Below are 22,467 nucleotides of genomic sequence, written 5' to 3' on the forward strand. Positions count from 1 at the left end.
GGACACCCATAGAGGGAGGGCAGCAGTGGGAGGGAACCATAAAGCATAAGGGCAACACATCCCACTACTCTCGAGTAGCTCTGGCTGGAGAATTGACAAAAGGAAATGAAAAAAAAAATCTGTTCGACTGACATTCTGTTGGAGAGAATAGTGAAGATAGCAATTCTTTATATATATACTCCAAATATTTAAAAATTTATTAACCAGGGATCCCTGGGTGGAGCAGCGGTTTGGTGCCTGCCTTTGGCCCAGGGCGCGATCCTGGAGACCCGGGATCGAATCCCATGTCGGGCTCCCGGTGCATGGGGCCTGCTTCTCCCTCTGCCTGTGTCTCTGCCTCTCTCTCTCTCTCTGTGTGTGACTATCATAAATAAATAAAAATTTAAAAATTTAAAAAAAATAAAAAAATAAAAATTTATTAACCAAAAAATAAAAATAAATAAAAAATAAAAAATATAAACCACCAATGCTTATTAATATATTCACTCTGATAAGTTTGTGTGTGGACAAGCATTTCAAAGAATGAATGTAAGGCTCGACGGGGTCAAGTAATTTGCCTAAGATGTATAGATCTAGTTAGTGTCAAGGCACAAACTAGAAAACCTTAAACATTCTCAGATAGAAACACAGCAAAAGTCGGCATTGTTTAATGCACTCATGAATATATGTATTTCATGTAACATGCTTTAAATTGTTTTCTCTTCTTAAAATCTTTCCCTTGGGCACACGCTTTCTGTAAGGTGTTCCCACAAGGGTGCATATGATGCTCACTCAGGAGGCACAGCCTTCTTTATCTAGAAGTCCCAGAAAAATACCAACATATACAAATAGGGTGATGCTTACACGCGTGGTAAGGTAGGTTTGATGACAGCCATCACCATCAGCCTAAATATTCAGGTTTCTTTCCATACAGGACATGAACATCCCTATGGAATTAAAATGAGCCATCTTCCATCTACTAAACCTCTGCCAAAGGAAGCAGAGGACTCCGTCTCTCCTTCCCCAACTCAGGAGTCCCTCCTTCTGGAGCAGAAGATCACAGACGTGCAAATCCATTTCATACTGAAGCCCAGGCACCCAGCCCAGAACAAGCAAGAGAGAGGTGAGCCACTTGCCTTTCTTCAAGTGCCTTCCCTTGGCTCATGTCTCCATGCTTAAACACAATTCAGACACACAGTTTATTCTTTCTGGGTGAGCTTATTGTCATCAATGAGGAGGAACAGTATAGGAAAGAATGCAAACACTACCCAAAATCAAGCTTAGAAAAATTCAAAAGTCTGACATCAAGACCCAACTCATTTCTATGAAGGTTGTTTTCTTGTTTTAAATCTTTTGGGAAGACCATTAACTCCTGTCTTTCTCTATATCCCCAGAGCACTTTCAAGGCTGCCCTGAGCCATGCCTTGTGCTGAGTAGTATATCATATATTTAGTTTAACGAGTTGTAGGCAGCATCATTTATGTTAAAGTTGAGCAAACTGAAGCTTTAAAATGCTAAGCTTCCTCAGTGGCAGGACCAGGATGCTTCTGGTGCAGGGCTGGCACCCACATGAGTGGAGGTGGTGATGCACTCACTACATCCCAGAAAAGCCAAGTGGCCGGGTGTTCAAGGTTATTTGGTGAAATGTTCCTCATTTGTTTCTCCTTCGACAACTTGGCTCATCTGCTGACTCTTAAATCAGTTATTTAAGCAATGTTAAGGTATCTTCAAAGGGAAACATTCACAGCTGAGCACTAGAAACTTTGAACTCAGCTTCTCACTGCTGGTCACCTTTTCTTTGGAAAGCTCTTCCTTCATAGGGAATGTTGAGTAATTAAAAATCATCTCTGGAAACTGGTGCATATGCATTCATAACCTCTATAAATGCATTCATAACCTCTCATTGTTTTGCTTTTCTATGATTTCTTTCAAGCCTTGTACTTGTGTGTAGGTGTATATTTACATATATGTTTGAGTGTGTGTGTGAGGAAGTGTGTTTCCACACTTCATTGTGGTTTAGTCTCTTTTCAGTAAATGTTCAACCTATTTAACCGAAAACATCATCTCTGGGTGGGTTGGTGGGGTATGACAAGAAAACACAGCCACCAGAGGGCCAGCATGTAATGACAACATCCCAAGGACCCTGACTGCAGCAAGTCATCCTTGAAGATGGCCCAGAGCAGAGGAACATGGAAGTAGGGCTCAGGCAGATTGTGTCCTGAGGAGCAGATCCTTTGGATGGTAGAACTTGAGCACTCAGAAAGCCAAAGAGGAAATCTGAGGCTGAGGGGAGACTGGCTGTGAAAGCAGAGGATTACCACACTCAGCCGATTTGCATACCAAATCCTTCTAGCTTTTAAAATCAGATCTGACACCTGAACCCACTGATCACTCCAGTAGAAAACACATCTACAGGGGATCCCTGGGTGGCGCAGCGGTTTGGCACCTGCCTTTGGCCCAGGGCACGATCCTGGAGACCCGGGATTGAATCCCACGTCGGGCTTCCAGTGCATGGAGCCTGCTTATCTCTCTGCCTCCCTCCCTCTCTCTGTATGACTATCATAAATAAATTTAAAAAAAAAAGAAAACACATCTGCAGGTTCAGTGCCTCCTGATGCAGTGTAACCGGCAGTAACTGATGGCACAGGAAATACTGACCTTCAATCTGATCAAGTCCCAAAGTTTAACCATCAGTCTGAAGGATATGGGTAAGAACTTATCAACACCATGAGGATGCAGTTAGCCAACATCAGAACGAGGAGAGTTCTACAAATAAATGACTCAGTTTCCCTCTTCTAGCCACTACAATGAACACACTGTATAATGACAATGGTGAAAATAATGCTAAGTGAATTAAAATACACTAATCTCCCTTCTTCCTTAGATTCAGGCCAGAAGACCATGAAAAGCACTGTTTTCAGAGACTGGGCCTTTTGGTGGTGCGCTGGCACTTGCCAGAAAAACCACTGCAGAGTTGCACCATCTGCAAAACCACGACAACTCTTTGGGGTTTCCCTCACAGATATCTGTGATAAGGACAACTTGCCCTTCCCAATACTGGTAGGTCTCAGTTAGGTCTTTTATTACCTTCCTGAGGAGAGGGACCTCGGAGAAGCCAAGTGTTCTCATGCAAACCAACCCTCAAATGGAGAAATCATTAGACAGACCCTGGCTTTGGCTGAGAAGCTTTGCTAGTGTCATTTGATTTACCTACTGCAGAGTCATTTGGCCAATACAACAGAACGACGTTTTGTCCATTCCACTTGTTTCCACAGAGACCCTTGTAGGCCTGTTCAGATCAGTCAAAATGGACTCTGTGTGCATGAATCATCTTCACATTCTGCTATTGTCTTCCTGAACTCACAGTAGTCTCAGGTCTCCTTCAACTGAGTCTACTTAATCTAACAACTGAGAACACCTTACCTAAGCATAAAGACTCATCCTGAGGCATATATGAATCTGCTAATTCTAAAAGAGCATGTTAAATGACAGCCACAGCGTTTGGTCTGTGTTATCTCAAATCGGTGTACTGAATTGTCAGTGTGGAAATTTACTGAGTACCCAGTACCTCTGCAACCCTGCACTGGATTTGGGAATGTTATCCTAGGTGTGAAAAAATTTACCATGTTAGTTACATGCTTGCTACTACCCCAGTCCTTGCATCACAGCAATTTTAGGGGGTAGCTAGAACTATTATCCTCCACACTTTACAAATGAATTAGCTTTCAATATAGTTCGCATGTGCCCCAGGTCACACAAATGATCAGAATGATAATAGGTTTCCGATCCCTTGGTCTATCAGACTCCAGCCCTTATTATCTTTCTACACTGCAGGGAGACAACATGAAGATAGAGCAAAAGACAGTGAAAGACTCATGAAAGAAATGTAATCAGATAATAAGAGAGCATTAGAGGTTTTGTTTGTTTTTTTTTTTTTTTTTAAAGAGGAAGGGAAATAGAGATAGTAGGAATGGAGGATACAAACACTTAAAGAGGAATCAACAAATGGGAAATGAGTATGGCAAAAAGATTTGAAAACATGGGGAAGGGCATCTATGTAAGGGAATAAGGAGCCAAGACTGGTAAAGTAGGAGACAGGCGAGGATTCCACAAAGGCCTAGAAACACAGAAGTTTGATTTAAAAGGGTAAATTCAATGAAAAAATCTGATTTAAATAAGTGATTACAAAGTTTCAGTGTATGTAAGGTGGATTTTGGGTAAAACTATAGAGAGACATTGACTAAAGAATCTAAATTGACTTTAGTCTTCCAGCTCTAAAACCGTAAACCATCCGATAGCCTAGCTCTTTCAAAAAGGAAGCAAGCTTTTGCTCTGGGCTTGGGATATGAAATGCCATATACTCTTCTTTTTTTCCTACAGGATATGCTTTCCGTGATCAATCGGAAAGGACCACTCCTGGAAGGCATCTTCAGAAAATCAACCTGTATAAATTCATGCAGAAACCTAAAAGAGAAACTAAATTCTGGGGACAGAGTTAACTGTTATAGCAAATCTGTTCATGTGGTAGCATGTGTTTTAAAGGTGGGGAAAGTTCTAGCTTTACCACACATGGGTAACTGAAGCTGTGATTGGTGTCTTTCATTACGATTGCCCAGGAACCAACATAGGCATCACTGATTAAGAACTTGTCAAACTGGAAAACACTTCCTGAAATCAAATTTAAGGAAGCTACTGTAGGAGTTAAAAGCCCCATACATTAGAAATACTTTCTGTTTTCACCACGAACAGCCTACCTGAGGACTCCATGCAAAATACTAATACTAATATGACTACTAGTAATAATAATAAATTTCAAAATATACACTGACACATACATAATATTTACCAAAGCAAACATCCTGCTTTGGATGACATCCTCACCACGCTCCTAATGAAGGCAGTTTCCAAAAGAAAAATCATATGAAAAATTTGAGAATAGGTAGGGAATTTCACAATAGTAAGCAAATGTTTATGAGGAATACAAAAGGAATACAAAAGGAATACAAAAAGGCTCAGTGAGGTGACCAATCATTCTTAACCATCACTGTCTCCTGTTTCTTGATGCCTTTTACTTTATAACTCATGAAGGAAGGATTTTGCCATTTGTGTCTCCTTTCACCACATCCTAGGCATCCTTCAGTTAATATTTGTGATGTCTAGCCCACCATCCAAGGTTATAATGACATGTTAACCAGCTCTTGCTACATGCCAGTTTGGATAAATCGAACTTTTGGAGTAGGTGCAACAGACAAAAGTAGTTTGGAATTCTGGAAAGCCAAGAGATCGATTCAAGAACTAGATTAATTTGGAAATTATACAGCTACATCACAGATATCCTGTTCTATTGCTAAACCGTAATGGAGAAAGACGTGAGAACTAGAATAGAGAATTTAATCCATCGACCTTGGCACTTGCTAACAGTTCTCAACAAAACTAAGTTAAGGCAGTAATGATGACACTCTTAGAATCAAGGTCATATTTGGTCCTTCCTTGTCACATTTGGTCTTTTCTTGTCCCCCATTTCTGTTCAACTATATGAAAGATACCAATAGTCCCTGACCACTACTACACTGGACTACAGTAAAACACACCAGTAAATATATATATAGGCATCAAGAGACAGGGGAAAGAATGATGATACATTAGGTACTCAAATAGCATGATAAGTGTTGCCCTCTTGAAGGTGCACACATGGAATTGATGTTTCTAGCAAGACTTAGTAGGATCCTTTCTATTTCCGTGTTATAGGCACAGACTAGGAAGATGGTGACCACGTGTGCATAGAGTTCTTAGACATTTCTGAAGCTTTCCCTACCTAAAGTTGACTAATCTTTGTGGAGAATCAGACTCTGCAACCTTGGCCTGAATAGTATCATGTCAAACTATCTGGAGAATTGGTCTACACTAGAAATGAATATGTCCTCAGGACCATCATGAGTTTGCCATTAGACTCTCTACTTTTGTACAGTACAGGAAAGGAAGAATGAAGCGATTATGAGAGTAGCTTTTGTAGTAGTTTGCAGAAAAGCACACAAAAGTGTCATATGATAGAAGGGAGCTTTGTCCTCATTTACACTGAAACCTAGGCTCTGCTTAGATGCTTTCATTTTTGTTGGAGAAAATCCACACACCTGCTTTTCACGTGCAAGTCAATAGAGAATCAGAGCAGAGTTCCATGTGGGTCACAGTTTGGGTATCTATGACGTAAGTAGAGACTGAACTGAAGTTTGCAACTGTTTTCTCTGTAATATTTCCAATATCTATATTGTATATGTGAGTGCATCTGTGTGTATTTTTCTTTTATCCACATAAGGATTTTCTTGAAAATATCGAAGGAAGTTTACTTTCATCCAAACTCTATGAAAAATGGCTTGGTGTTCTTAACGAAGTGACTGAGAAGGAAAAAATAAATGCAGCCCAGAGGTAATGATGCAATAATTACTCTACTCTGGTCATGGCTCAGAAATACAGCCAATATACTATTAGGAAAATATTGGCTTCCTTCTTGCCACTTTGACCACTAAAATAACATTCAATGCCAAATAGTTTCGATTCTTCTCACCAATGGAGGCCAGTTTCAGAATACAAGCATGCCTTATGGCTATTATTATACTTCTCCTGACCTTATTAACATTGACTCCTTAGTCATTGTACAACTTCTGAATATATGAAACTGGTAGACAAAAGTCAGTGGCCTGAGAGATGCCAGTGCATCAACAGCCAGTGGCATAACCTAAAGTTTGTCAAACATTTAACCAGAGAGGGTTAGCTCAGAAATTGAATTTGGTAAAACATTTTTGTGTACGTTCATGCCTGGAACTCTGCTACAGCAGGTTGTATACTAGACCTAGAAAGATGTTCTCTGCTCTCCGTCTTTATACTTCCAACTGCTAAGTGCAATGACTTGCCTTATTCAAAAGTGCATCTTTCTGACTTTAGGCTTCTAACACAGCTGCCAAAAGCGAATGTTGTTCTCTTGCGATACCTTTTCGGTGTGTTATACAACATTGAGCAACAATCCTCATCCAATCAGATGACAGCTTATGATTTATCAGTGTGTATAGCCCCAAGCATTCTTTGTCCACCTAATACCTGCAGCTTGGAATTGGAAGACAACTTCATTAAAAAGGTAGAGAGATCTCTCATATGTGTCCCCTGGGGTTTAGAATCCATGCTTTGAGTCTGAAATGTGTAGTAGTAATTGCGAAGGATCAGTTCTGAAAAGTGCACATCTTCATAGGCTTTCTTGGAATGGCAGAGTTTGCTATCCTTCTCTGGTGGAATATGGGAAGGGGTGTTGTTAAAGTGGGAAACGCAGAGCAGTTGAGTCGCTTCTTTCCCATCCAGGAGATTCAATACTAGACTGACTAAACAAAAGAGAGAGAAGAGTGATGTAATATGATAAAAAAGACCTGGGCTCCGGAGTTTGACAAGCCAAGGTTCAACTCTCAGCCTGATCCTGGAGGGGGGAGCTTGTAACCTTGGGCAAAGCCATGGCTTCCTCATGACACAATGGTAACAAGACCCAGCTCCTGTGGTCATTACTGGCACATCCTAGGTGATTCAGTCACTATGAGCGCCCATGGCTCCAAACACATTGGCTTTGCTCTGCAAGTTGTGGCTCATTTAGAATAATACTTGGCTACTCTTTTGCCTCTGCTACATCAGACAGAAACTAGTGAGATATTGCAGAACATCCTAATGAAGCCACAGATTCCTAATAAGATGACAGCTTTTCCCCAAGCTCATGCCGAGAGCCAGCATTAAGCAAAGCAAGACATGAGAAGGGACTGTGGTTAGACAGACAGACATGTTTTCCCCCAGCCCTGTGAGTTTTTACTCAAAAAAAAAGAAAAGAAAAGAAAAGAAAACATCAAAAAAAAAATCCACAAGAATATTCATTTTCCAAAAACTATTCTTCCCTATTTAAGAAATGGATTTCATAGGACTCTGTCTATGCTTTATACATTTTAATCAGATATGATACTAAATTACAATCCAATATTTTCTGGAAGCAAAATTTTACAAAATACGTAAACTTTTAGAAGGTACCTTACTTTGAAAACTATCCTAGTTTTAAAGATGTAACCTTTGGTATCACAATGTTAGGTATTAAATTAGGCGACAAATTAGGACTTTAGTCCACTGACTAGTAATATTTTAAAATCTGTACCCAAAGTACAACGGAAAGTATTACTCTTTCTTATTTTATTAGAGAATTGGGTTTCTATATATTTTTATCAACTCTGAATTTTTCATAGAAGTCTTTCACATTTTTGGTTAGATCCAAGGTCTATAAACAAAATGTGACTTATAACTCTTCCATATGAAAAAGAGCACCCCATTGTGTTCTTTTTGCATTACAGGCTTCTCTTGTACAGTTTTTGATTGAAAATTGCCTCAAGATATTTGGAGAAGACATCACTTCTCTCTTGGGAGAGAATTCAAAGAGTTGTCATAACAATGAGAAGGCTGCAGGTACTGTGAATAGTTTAATAGGCTTTAGGGAGACACAGACAGCAAGGTTGCCAGGGGTCATGGCAGATACTTAGCCCTGTTCTGGAGCCCAGAGCATCCCCAGGGCAATGATACCCATCTGCTCCTTCTTCTGAAGACTGGCTAGCAGGTCAAGGGAGGTTTCACACTGTTGGAGACCCAAGAAAGCATAGAAACTTCCAGATGTTTCTGGCAGTATTAGGAGATAGCATGGTATGATACAGTGTTTGGGAATTTTTTTAACACAATTTTAAATGGATCCCACATCTATATTATATGATATATGTAGTTAAACATATAATGCATAATTATTTTTTTCTACTTATAATATATAAATGTGCTCTGGTTGAAACCAGAGCATGGGACTTTTATTCCTGCTCCATCCTCTTTTTGATCAGTGGCTCTTGAGGCACCACAGGATTCCAGTGCTCTTTAAAATGAGTTGAAAGGAAAAACAATGAGTTGAAAGGAACCAGCATCATTGAGAGAAAAGGACTTGACTTGATGTCAATCATCTCTCCAGAGTACAAATTCCAGTGTCCCCATTTATCAGCTATACAACCTTTGGCCAATTACTAGCTTGGTATCACTCTATTCATGCCTAACATGTGGATAAAAGTAATGTCTAAATCTTAGAAATGTTGTCAAGATTCAATAAGATAAGGGATGTAAAAACATTTCTAAAAAGCAAATATTAGAACTAGGAGAAGTTCCCCTGAGACTAGTGCGAGTATTATTGGAGCCTAGCTAATCACAGCTCACTGGCAACACCCCATTTTTTGTAAAACGGAGTTTAGATTCAGAACCTGGAGACACACATCATCAATCCCTCCATACTTTTGACATGTCTTCGTTTTACGACATATACCTCATTGTGTTGAGGGAAGCTTTTGGACAATCCGTGTCATCAGGAATTAAGATGAGTCTAGTGCCATGTCTGAGAATATGCTGGTGCAAGACAAGTGTTTGTTTTTCATGTCCTCAGTGACAGAAAAACAAACTGTTGAATCCAAGCCAGTGAGAGTGATAGTGATTTCCAAAAGAGCACAACTGCAGAATGCTACCAAGTCCCCATGTGGTCCATCCACCTACATGTCTACAGTTTAGTAAGTCACTGAAGACTGGAATCTCCATAATGACCCTTGACACTTCCTCTTTATCTGTTTTTCCAATGAATGAGAAATGAACCCCTTCCAAGACCCAGCTATTTCCATTTAAAGTTTTTTCCTTGGTCCCATATATTTATATTGAGGAAATCTTCCTACAAATTATCTCCTCTTTCTTCAATGCCTATCATATCCTATGACATACTTTTTGAATTGTATTGTACTGTGTTGTATACTTTTATATGGATAATAAAAATCATTCCATAACTCAGTAGTTTACACAACCAATTCTTTGGTTATGATTCACATAACACTTCAGTGGAGACTCATCTGTGCAGTTCTGGTCTCAGACTGGATGTGAAAGCAGAGGATTTCCAAACTCAGCCTGATTTGGATACCAAATCCTTCTAGCTTTTAAAATCAGATCTGACAGCTGAACCCACTGTTCACTCCAGTAGAAAACAAACATCTACAGGTTCAGTGCCTCCTGTTGCATTGCAAAGACAGTAACTGATGGCACAGGAAATACTGACTTTCAATCTGATCAAGTTCCAAGGTTTAACCATCAGTCTGAAGGATATGGGCAAGAACTCAACAATGCCATGAGGATGCTGTTAGCCAACATCAGAACATGGAGAGTTCTACACAACAAATGACTCAGTTTCCCTCTTCTAACCCTGCAATGAACACACTGTATAATGGCAATCGTGAAAATAAGGCTAAGTGAATTAAAACACACTAATCTCCTTTCTTCCTTAGATTCAGTCCAGAACACCTTGAAAAGCACTTCTTTTAGAGACTCGGCCTTTTGCCAGCACATTGGCACTTCCCAGTACAACCAGTACACAGCTCTACTGTCTGCAAAACCAGGACAGCTCTTTGGAGTTTCCCTTATGGATATCTTTGATAAGGACATCATGCCCTTACCAATACTGGTAGGTCTCAGTTAGGTCTTTTATTGCCTTCCTGAGGAGAGGGACCTCGGAGAGGCCAAGTGTTCTCATGCAAACCAACCCTCAAGTGGAGAAATCATTAGACAGTCCCTGGCTTTGGCTGAGAAGCTTTGCTAGTGTCATTTGATTTACCTACTGCAGAGTCATTTGGCCAATACAACAGAACGACGTTTTGTCCATTCCACTTGTTTCCACAGAGACCCTTGTAGGCCTTGTTCAGATCAGTCAAAATGGACTCTGTGTGCATGAATCATCTTCACATTCTGCTATTGTCTTCCTGAACTCACAGTAGTCTCAGGTCTCCTTCAACTGAGTCTACTTAATCTAACAACTGAAAATATCTTACCTAAGCATAAAGACTCATCCTGAGGCATATATGAATCTGCTAATTCTAAAAGAGGATGTTAAATGACAGCCACAGAGTTTGGCCTGTGTTATCTCAAATCAGTGTAATGAATTGTCAGTGTGGAAATTTACTGAGTACCCATTACCTCTGCAACCCTGCACTGGATTTGGGAATGTTATCCTAGGTGTGAAGAAATTAACCATGTTAGTTACATGCTTGCTACTTCCCCAGTCCTTGCATCACAGCAATTTTAGGGGAAGCTGGAACTATCATCCTCCACACTTTACAAATGAATTTGAAAGCTTTCAGTACAGTTCGCATTTGCCCCAGGTCACACAATAGATCAGAAGCATAATAATAGGTTTCCGATCCCTTGGTCTATCAGACTCCAGCCATATTATCTTTCTACACTGCAGGGAGAGAACATGAAGATAGAGCAAAAGACAGTGAAAGACTCATGAAGGAAATGTAATCAGATAATAAGAAGAGAGCATTTGAGCTTTTTTTTTTTTTAAAGAGGAAGAGAAATAGAGATAGTAGGAATGGAGGATACAATCACTTAAAGAGGAATCAACAAATGGGAAATGAGTATGGCAAAAAGATTTCCATACTTGGGGAAGAGCATCTATGTAAGGGAATAAGGAAACAAGACTGGTAAATTAGGAGACAGGCGAGGATTCCACAAAGGCCTTGAAACACGGAAGTTTGATTTAAAAGGGTAAATTCAATGAAAAAAATCTGATTAAAATAAGTGATTACAATGTTTCAGTGTATGACTCTAAGGTGGATTTTGGGTAGAAACTATAGGGAGACATTGACTAAAGAATCTAAATTGACTTTACTCCTTCCAGCTCTAAAACCATATACCATCACATAGCCTAGCTCTTTCAAAAAGGTAGCAAGCTTTTACTCTGGGCTTGGGATATGAAATGCCATATACTCTTCTTTTTTTCTTACAGGATATGCTTTCCTTTATCAATGAGAAAGGACCACTCACGGAAGGCATATTCAGAAAACCAGGTAGTATAAAGTCATGTGGAATCCTAAAGAAGAAACTAAATTCTGGAGACAGAGTGAGGCATTACAGCAAATCTGTTCTTGTGGTAGCATTTGTTTTAAAGGTGGGGAAAGTTCTAGCTTTATCCACACATGAGTAAGTCAAGCTGTGATTGGTGTCTTTCATTATGATTGCCCAAGGAGCGACATGGGCAAAACTGATTAAGAACTTCTCAAACTGGAAAACACTTCATGAATTCAAAATTTAAGGAATCTACTGTAGGAGTTAAAAGCCCCATACATGAGAAATACTTTCTGTTTTCAACACACACCACCCCCCTGAAGACTCCATGCAAAATACTAATACTAATATGACTACTAGTAATAATAAGAAATTTCAAAATATACACTGACACCTACATAATGTTTACCAAAGCAAACATCTGCTTTTGATGACTTCCTCACCACACTCCTAATGAAGGCAGTTTCCAAAAGAAAACTCATATGAAACATTTGAAGATAGGTATAGAAGTTCACAATAGTAAGCACATGTTTACTTTATGAGGAATCTAAAAAAGGCTCAGTGAGGCAACCAATCATTCTTAACCATCATTGTCTCATTGTCTCCTGTTTCTTAGTGCCTTTTATAAGTCATGGAGGAAGGATTTTGCCATTTGTGTCTCCTTTCACCACATCCTAGGCATCCTTTAGTTAATATTTGAGATGTCTATCCTGCCATCCAAGGTTATAACGACATGGTAACCACCTCTAGCTACATGCCTCTTTTGATAAATCTAACTTTTGGAGTAGGTGCAACAGACAAAAGTACTTTGGTATTCTGAAAATTCAGTAGATCGACTCAAGAAATGGATTACTTTGGAAATTATACAGCTACATAACAGATATCCCATTCTATTGCTAAAATGGTAATGGAGAAAGATGTGAGAACTAGAATAGAGAATTTAATCCATCTAAATTGGCACTTGCTAACAGCTCTCAACAAAACTATGTTAAGGCAGTAATGATGACACTCTTAGAACCAAGGTCATATGTGGTCCTTCCTTGTCACATTTGGTCTTTCCTTGTCCCCCATTACTGTTTAACTATATGAAAGATACCAATAGTCTCTGACCACTACTACACTGGGCTAGAGTAAAACACGCCAGTAAATATATATATAGGCATCAAGACACAGGAAAAGAATGATCATCCATTAGGTACTTGAATACCATGATAAGTGTTTCCCTCTTGAAGGTGCACACATACAATGATGTTTCTAGCAAGACTTAGTAGGGTCTTTTCTATTTCCGTGTTATAGGCACAGACTAGGAAGATGGTGACCACGTGTGCATAGAGTTCTTAGACATTTCTGAAGCTTTCCCTACCTAAAGTTGACTAATCTTTGTGGAGAATCAGACTCTGCAACCTTGGCCTGAATAGTATCATGTCAAACTCTCTGGAGAATTGGTCTACACTAGAAATGAATACATCCTCAGGACCATCATAAGTTTGCCATTAGACTCTCTACTTTTGTATAGTTCAGGAAAGGAAGAATGATGCAATTATGAGAGTAGCTTTTGTAGTAGTTTGCATAAAAGCACACAAAAGAGTAAGTGCCATATGATGGAAGGGAGCTTTGTCTTCCTTTCCACTGAAGGCTATGCTCTGCTTTGATGCTTTCATTTTTGTTAGAGAATATCCACAACCTGCTTTTGCATGTACAAGTCAATGGAGAGTCAAGCTGACCCCTATGTGGGTCACAGTTTGGGTATCTATGAAGGAAGTAGGAACTCAACTGAAGTTTTCAACTAAGTGTTTTCTCTGTGATATTTCCAATATATATTTTGTATTATATATGCATATATATGTGTGTGTGTGTTTCTGTGTATATTTGTGTGTATTTTTTTTTATCCACATAAGGATTTTCTTGAAAATATCGAAGGAAGTTTACTTTCATCGGACCTCTATGAAAAATGGCTTGGTGTTCTTGACGAAGTGACTCAGAAGGAAAAAATAAATGCTGCCCAGAGGTAATGATGCAATAATTACTCTACTCTGGTCATGGCTCAGAAATACAGCCAATATACCATTACAAAATATTGGTTTCCTTCTTGCCACTTTGACCACTAAAATAACATTCAATGCCAAATGGTTTCTTTTTTTTTAATAATAAATTTATTTTTTATTGGTGTTCAATTTACCAACATACAGAGTAACACCCAGTGCTCATTCCGTCAAGTGCCCCGCTCAGTGCCCATCACCTATTCACCCCTAGCCCCTGCCCTCCTCCCCTTCCATCACCCCTAGTTCATTTCCCAGAGTTAGGAGTCTTTATGTTCTGTCTCCCTTTCTGATATTTCCCACACATTTCTTCTCCCTTCCCTTATATTCCCTTTCACTATTATTTATATTCCCCAAATGAATGAGAACATACAATGCCAAATGATTTCAATTCTTCTCACCCACGGAGGCCAGTTTCAGAATACAGGCATGCCTTATGGCTATTATTGCTCTTCTCCTGACCTTATTAAGTAGACTCCTTAGTCATTGTACAACTTCTGAATATATGAAACTGGTAGACAAGTCAGTGGCCTAAGAGAGATGCCAGAGCATCAACAGCACTGGTATAATCTTAAGTTTGTCAAACATATAACCATAGAGAGTTAGCTCAGAAATTGAATTCGGTAAAACATATTTGTATACATTCATGCCTGGAACTCTGCTACAGCAGGTTGTATACTATATCTAGTAAGATGTTCTCTGCTCTCCATCTCTATACTTCCAGCTGCTAAGTGCAATGACTTGCCTTATTCAAAAGTGCATCTTTCTGACTTTAGGCTTCTAACACAGCTGCCAAAAGCGAATGTTGTTCTCTTGCGATACCTTTTCGGTGTGTTATACAACATTGAGCAACAATCCTCATCCAATCAGATGACAGCTTATGATTTATCAGTGTGTATAGCCCCAAGCATTCTTTGTCCACCTAATACCTGCAGCTTGGAATTGGAAGACAACTTCATTAAAAAGGTAGAGAGATCTCTCATATGTGTCCCCTGGGGTTTAGAATCCATGCTTTGAGTCTGAAATGTGTAGTAGTAATTACGAAGGATCAGTTCTGAAAAGTGCACATCTTCATAGGCTTTCTTGGAATGGCAGAGTTTGCTATCCTTCTCTGGTGGAATATGGGAAGGGGTGTTGTTAAATTGCGAAATATAGAGCAGTTGAGTCGCTTCTTTCCCATCCAGGAGATTCAATACTAGACTGACTAAACAAAAGAAAGAGAAGAGTGGCATAATATGATAGAAAAGACCTGGGCTCCGGAGTTTGACAAGCCGAGGTTCAACTCTCAGCCTGATCCTTGAAGGGGGAGCTTGTAACTTTGGGCAAAGCCATGGCTTCCTCATGACACAATGGTAACAAGACCCAGCTCCTGTGGTCATTACTGGCACATCCTAGGTGATTCAGTCACTATGAGCGCCCATGGCTCCAAACACATTGGCCGTGCTCTGCAAGTTGTGGCTCATTTAGAATAATACTTGGCTACTCTTTTGCCTCTGCTACATCAGACAGAAACTAGTGAGATATTGCAGAACATCCTAATGAAGCCACAGATTCCTAATAAGATGACAGCTTTTCCCCAAGCTCATGCCTAGAGCCAGCATTAGGCAAAGCAAGACATGAGAAGGGACTGCGGTTAGACAGACCGACATGTTTTCTCTCCAGACCTGTGATTTTTACTCAAAAACAAAACAAAACATCAAAAAAATCCACAGGAATATCCTCTTTCCAAAAAACATTCTTCCCTCTTTAAGAAATGGATTTCATAGGATTTTGTCTATGCTTTACACATTTTAATCAGATATTATCCTAAGTTACAACCCAATATTTTCTGGAAGTAAAATTTTACACAATAAGTAAAGTTAAGAAGGTAGGTTGCTTTGAAAACTATTCTAGTTTTAAAGATGTAACCATTGGTATCACAATGTTAGGTATGAAATTAGGCGACAAATTAGGACTTTAGCCCACTGACTAGTAGAATTTTAAAATCTGTACCCAAAGTGCAACGGAAAGTATCACACTAAGTTATTTTATTAGAGAACATGGGTTTCTATATATTATTATCAACTCTGAATTGTTCATAGAAGTCTTTCACATTTTTGGTTAGATCCAAGGTCTATAAACAAAATGTGACTTATAACTCTTCCATATAAAAAAGAGCACCCCATTGTGTTCTTTTTGCATTACAGGCTTCTCTTATACAGTTTTTGATTGAAAATTGCCTCGGGATATTTGGAGAAGACATCACTTCTCTCTTGGGAGAGAATTCAAAGAGTTGTCATAACAATGAGAAGGCTGCAGGTACTGTGAATAGTTTAATAGGCTTTAGGGAGACACAGACAGCAAGGTTGCCAGGGGTCATGGCAGATACTTAGCCCTGTTCTGGAGCCCAGAGCATCCCCAGGGCAATGATTCCCAGCTGCTCCTTCTTCTGAAGGCTGGCTAGCAGGTCAGGGAGGCTTCACACTGTTGGAGACCCAAGATAGCATAGAAACTTCAAGACGTTTCTGGCAGTATTAGGAAATAGCATGGTATGATACAGTGTTTGGGGATTTTTTTTAACACAATTTTAAATGGATCCCACATCTATATTATATATGTTGTTAAGCATATAATGCATAATTATTAATTTCTACTTATAATATATAAATGTGCTCTGGTTGAAACCAGAGCAGGGGGGTTTTATTCCTGCTCCATCCTCTTTTTGATCAATGGCTCTTGAGGCACCACAGGATTCCGGTGCTCTTTAAAATGAGTTGAAAAGAACCAGCGTCATTGAGAGAAAAGGACTTGACTTGATGTCAAACCTAGGTATTTGTGTATTGGTGCTGGCTCTCAATTGGTCCCCATGTCTTCAATAAGGTAGCTTCTCCTCCTTTCATATGGTGGAGGAAGAGTTCCCAGAAGCAAGAGGGACTTTTCAAGAGTTAATGTGGGAGAGGACTGTGCAAAGGACCACGCCAAAGGTGGTGGTTTACAAGATGAGGAGGCATTATTTCTTAAGACCACACATCATAAAACTCACAGCAACACCATTACACACATATCCTTTCCTTCACTGGCTTTTCCTCCTCAGTTCTGTACACCAGCATTTCCTAAGGGGTATTCCAAGTAGGGTAGGAAGAATCTTTGAAATACTAACTCATTTTTTTTTACCTGAGATATTCCTTCCCTCATCCTTCTTCCTGTCTTAAGCTGCCTTAAGAGACAACTCACCTCCTCAGGGAATAGAAGCAAGAGGAGAATATGAGGAAAAGGGTGCTCTTTGATGCTTATGAGTCTTAAAGACTTAGCTTTCTAGGAAACAGAAATGATTCATGGCATAGAGTAGAAGATTTAGGTGGCAATCCCAAGGGGAAAAAGCCCAAAACCACTAGGTAGGTACATGGGATATCTGCACCATTTCCTGCATGGAAACCAAATGGAAGCAGAAATTCCTCACAGAACAGTGAGCTGACATGTCTAAGAACAATGGGACCCTCTATGTCCATGCAGAGTTTCTTATACCTCAACATGGAACATGTATCTCCTTCAGTCCCAGAAGAGTATGGAAGAAAAAGAAAGTCACTGGGTGTGAAAGACATGCCTCAGCAATAGGAGTACAGGCCAATTTCCCAGGACCAGAGAGCAGTCTGGACCCCGCAGCGGCTATTTATATACATCAATGACACAGAGCAATCAGATAAGTGGCACTTCACCATTTTACAACCTGTCTGGCACCAGAACACTCCAGAACAGACACACTCATGGGGGCAATTAAGAAAACCTAAATCTCTACCAGTCTTGGAACAGAGAATCAAACTGGACAACAAGTGAGCTATTTAGAACTACAGAACTGTACATTTCTGACTTATGCCAGTGTATAGACGGAGATTGCTATCAGTGCATATAGAATATATGATCCATGCATTGTTTTCCCTTTCCCAGAAAGGGTTCTCTCGTCAAATAGGCTTGGGAAATTCATATTTTCCTTTTGGAAGTCAAATGCACCAGTTTTTCCCAGATTTATTTGACATTATTCGACCCTTTTGAAGCGACCCCATTCATTAATGATCCTGGAAATATTTATTGCCTTGTGCCGAGTAGTATCTTATATATTTAGTTTAACTTGGTGTAGGCAGCATCATTTATGTTACAGTTGAGCAAACCAAAGCTTTAAAATGCTGAGTTTCGGGATCCCTGGGTGGCGCAGCGGTTTGGCGCCTGCCTTTGGCCCAGGGCGCGATCCTGGAGACCCGGGATCGAATCCCACATCGGGCTCCCGGTGCATGGAGCCTGCTTCTCCCTCTGCCTGTGTCTCTGCCTCTGTCTCTCTCTCTGTAACTATCATAAATAAATAAAAATTAAAAAAAATAAATAAAATAAAATGCTGAGCTTCCTAAGTGGCAGAACCAGGATGCTTCTGGTGCAGTGCTGGCCCCACACGAGTGGAGGTGCTGATGCACGTACTATATCCCAAAAAAGCCAAATTGCCCAGTGTTTAAGGTTATTTGGTGAAATGTTCCTCATCTTTTTATCCTTCGACAGCTTGTCTCATCTGTTGACTCTTAAAGCAATCGGTTATTTAAGAAATGTTAAGATATCTTCAAAGGGAAACATTCACAGCTGAGCAGTAGAAATTTGAACTCAGCTTCTCGCTGCTGATCTCCTTTTCTTTGGAAAGTTCTTCCTTCAATAGGGAATGTTGAGTAATTAAAAATCATCTCTGGAAACTGGTGGTCTATCAATGCACTCCTAACCTCTTATTGTTTTGCATTTTCTATGTTTTCTTTCAAGCCTTGTACTTGTATGTAGGTGTATATACACATGTATGTTTGAGTGTGTGTGTGAGGAAGTGTGTTTCCACACTTCATTGTGGTTTAGGCTCTTTACAGTAAATGTTAAACATATTTAACCAAAAACATCATCTCTGGGTGGGTTGGTGGGGTTGACAAGAGAACACAGACACCACATAGCCAGCATGTAATGACTACTTCCCAAGGACCCTGACTGCAGCAAGTCATCCTTGAAGATGGCCCAGAGCAGTGGAACCAGAGAAGTAGGGGTCAGGCAGATTGTGTCCTGATAGGCAATTCCTTTGGATGGTAGAAACTTGAGCACTCAGAAACCCAAGGAGAGAATCTGAGGCTGAGGGGAGCCTGGTTGTGAAAGCACAGGATTAACAACCTAGCTTGATTTGCATACCAAAAACTTATAGCTCTTAAAATCAGAAAAAAATAAAAAAATAAAATCAGATCTGATACCTGAACCCACTGATCACACCAGTAGAAAACAAACACCTACAGTTTCAGTGCCTCCAGATCAGTGTAATGGCAGTAACTGATGGCAGAGGAAATAATCACTTTGAGTCTGATCAAGTCCCTAGGTTTAACCGTCAGTCTGAAAGTTATTGGCAAGAACTCATCAATGCCATGAGGATGCTGTTAGCCAACATCAGAACATGGAGAGTTCTACACAACAAATGACTCAGTTTCCCTCTTCTAGCCTCTACAATGAACATGCTGTATAATGGCAATGGTGAAAATAAGTCTACGTGAATTAAAACACACTAATCTCCCTTCTTCCTTAGATTCTGTCCAGAACACCAAGGAAAGCAGTGCTTTCACAAACTCGTCCTTTGGCCACTGTGCTGGCACTTGGCAGAACAACCAGTGCACAGCTGCACCGTCTGAAAAATCAGGACAGCTCTTTGGAGTTTCCCTCACGGATATATTTCATAAGGACAACTTCCCGTTCCCAATACTGGTAGGTCTCAGTTTGGTCTTTTATTGCCTTCCTGAGGAGAGGGACCTCGGAGAGGCCAAGTGTCCTCATGCAAACCTACCCCAAATGGAGAAATCATTAGACAGCACCTGGCTTTGGGTGAGAAACTTGGTAGTGTCATTTGATTTACCTACTGCAGAGTCATGAGGCCAATACACTGAACGACGTTTTGTCCATTCCACTTGTTTCCACAGAGACCCATGTAGGCCTGTTCAGATCAGTCAAAATGGACTCTGTGTGCATGAATCATCTTCACATTCTGCTGTTGTCTTCCTAAACTCACAGTAGTCTCAGGTCTCTTTCAACTGAGTCTACTTAATCTAACAACTGAAAACATCTTACCTAAGCATAAAGACTCATCTGGAGGCATATATGAATCTGCTAATTCTAAAAGAGGATGTTAAATGACAGCCAGAGTTTGGCCTGTGTTATCTCCAATCGGTGTACTGAATTGTCAGTATGGAAATTTGCAGAGTACCCAGGACCTCTGCAATGCTGCACTAGATTTGGGAATGTTATCCTAGTGGTGAAGAAATTAACCACGTTAGTTACATGCTAGCTGCTACCCCAGTCCTTGCATCACAGCAATTTTAGGGGGTAGCTAGAACTATCATCTTCCACACATTATAAATGGATTAGAAAATTTTCAGTACAGTTCGCATGTGCCCCAGGTAACACAGTAGATCAGAAGCATAGTAGGTTTCTGAACCTTAGGTCCATCTGACTCCAGCGCTTATATCTTTCTACACTGTAGGGAGAGGACATGAAGATAGAGCAAAGGACGTTGAAAGACTCATGAAGGGAATGTAATCAGAGAATAAGAGAGTATTTGAGCTTTTCTTTTAAAGAGGAAGGGAAATAGAGATAGTAGGAATGGAGGATACAATCACTTAAAGAGGAATCAACAAATGGGAAATGGGTATAGAAAAAGATTTCCATATATGGGGAAGAGCATCTATGGAAGGGAATAATGAGAAAAGACTGATAAAGTAGGAGACAGGTGAGGATTCCACAAGGCCTTGAAACACGGAAGTTTGATTTAAAAAGGGTAAAGTCAATGAAAAAAATCTGATTTAAATAAGTGATTACAAAGTTTCAGTGTATGTAAGGTGGATTTTGGGTAAAACTATAGAGAGACATTGACTAAAGAATCTAAACTGACTTTACTTCTTGGAGCTCTAAAACTGTATACCATCCGATAGCCTAGCTCTTTCAAAAAGGAAGCAAGCTTTTGCTCTGGGCTTGGGATATGAAATGCCATATACTCTTCTTTTTTTCCTACATTATGTGCTTTCCTTATCAAATCAAAAATGACCACTCATGGAAGGCATCTTCAGAAAATCAGCCAGTATAAAATCATGCAGAATCCTAAAAAAGAAACTAAATTCTGGGGACAGAGTGAACTTGGACAGTGAATCTGTTCTTCTGGTAGCATCTGTTTTAAAGGTGGGGAAAGTTCCAGCTTTATCCACACATGAGTTACTCAAGCTGTGATGGTGTCTTTCATTATGATTGCCCAAGAAAAAACATAGGCATAACTGATTAAGAACTTGTCAAACTGGAAAACACTTCATGAAATCAAAATTTAAGGAAGCTACTGTAGAAGGTAAAAGCTCCTTACATTAGAAATACTTTCTGTTTTCACCAAACACCTCCCACCTGAGGACTCCATGCAAAAGACTAATACTAATGTGACTACTATAATAATAAGAAATTTCAAAATACACATTAACACATACATAATGTTTACCAAAGAAAACATCCTGTCTCTGATGACTTCCTCACAATGCTCCTAATGAAGGCAGTTTCCAAAAGAAAAATCACATGAAAAATTTGAGAATAGATCTAGAAGTTTACAATAGTAAGCAAATGTTTACTTAATGAGGAATATAAAAAGGCTCAGTGAGGCGACCAATCATTGTTAACCATCATTGTCTCCTGTTTCTTGATGCCTTTTACTTTATAAGTCATGGAGGAAGGATTTTGCCATTTGTGTCTCCTTTCACCAGATCCTAGGTATCCTTTTGTTAATATTTGTGATGTCTAGCCCACCATCCAAGGTTGTAACGACACAGTAACCAGCTCTAGCTACATGCCTCTTTTGATAAATCTAACTTTAGGAGTAGGTGCAACGGACAAATGTAGTTTGGAATTCTGAAAATTCAGTAGATCGACTCAAGAACTAGATTAATTTGGAAATTATACAGCTACATCACAGATATCCCATTCTATTGCTAAAATGGTAATGGAGAAAGAACTGAAAACTAGAACAAAGAATTTAATCCATCTACCTTGGCACTTGCTAACAGCTCTGAACAAAACTATATTAAGGCAGTTATTATGGCACTCTTAGAACCAAGGTCATATTTGGTCCTTTCTTGTCGCAAGTGGTCTTTCCTTGCCCCCCATTACTGTTCAACTATACGATAAATAGCAATAGTCCCTGACCACTACTACACTGGGCTAGAGTAAAACACACCAGTAAATATATATATAGGCATCAAGACACAGGGGAAAGAATGATGATACGTTAGGTACTCGAATAGCATGATAAGTGTTGCCCTCTTGAAGGTGCACACCTGCAATTGATGTTTCTAGCAAGGTTTAGTAGGGTCTTTTCCATTTCCATGTTATAGGCACAGACTAGGAAGATGGTGACCACGTGTGCATAGAGTTCTTAGACATTTCTGAAGCTTTCCCTACCTAAAGTTGACTAATCTTTGTGGAGAATCAGACTCTGCAACCTTGGCCTGAATAGTATCATGTCAAA

At 39.7% G+C, this 22,467-nt stretch overlaps 1 protein-coding gene across 9 annotated transcripts in view; it reads left to right on the plus strand.

Annotated features, from left to right (window-relative positions):
* LOC119878403 (rho GTPase-activating protein 20-like) overlaps positions 1-22,467 on the plus strand; it is a 79,960-nt gene that overhangs the window by 48,983 nt on the left and 8,510 nt on the right. For all 9 annotated transcript variants that reach the window (XM_038589036.1, XM_038589039.1, XM_038589040.1 and 6 more), the window contains 12 exons: positions 914-1,102; positions 2,864-3,039; positions 4,360-4,521; positions 6,293-6,402; positions 6,919-7,108; positions 8,346-8,457; positions 10,341-10,516; positions 11,840-12,001; positions 13,797-13,906; positions 14,714-14,903; positions 16,124-16,235; positions 19,504-19,679. In XM_038589036.1, coding sequence (XP_038444964.1) covers positions 914-1,102; positions 2,864-3,039; positions 4,360-4,521; positions 6,293-6,402; positions 6,919-7,108; positions 8,346-8,457; positions 10,341-10,516; positions 11,840-12,001; positions 13,797-13,906; positions 14,714-14,903; positions 16,124-16,235; positions 19,504-19,679 — 1,865 coding nt within the window. The remainder of the gene's footprint in view (positions 1-913; positions 1,103-2,863; positions 3,040-4,359; positions 4,522-6,292; positions 6,403-6,918; positions 7,109-8,345; positions 8,458-10,340; positions 10,517-11,839; positions 12,002-13,796; positions 13,907-14,713; positions 14,904-16,123; positions 16,236-19,503; positions 19,680-22,467) is intronic.

Source organism: Canis lupus, unplaced genomic scaffold (assembly GCF_011100685.1).
Source record: "Canis lupus familiaris isolate Mischka breed German Shepherd unplaced genomic scaffold, alternate assembly UU_Cfam_GSD_1.0 chrUn_S1580H1769, whole genome shotgun sequence".
Classification (NCBI taxonomy): domain Eukaryota; kingdom Metazoa; phylum Chordata; class Mammalia; order Carnivora; family Canidae; genus Canis; species Canis lupus.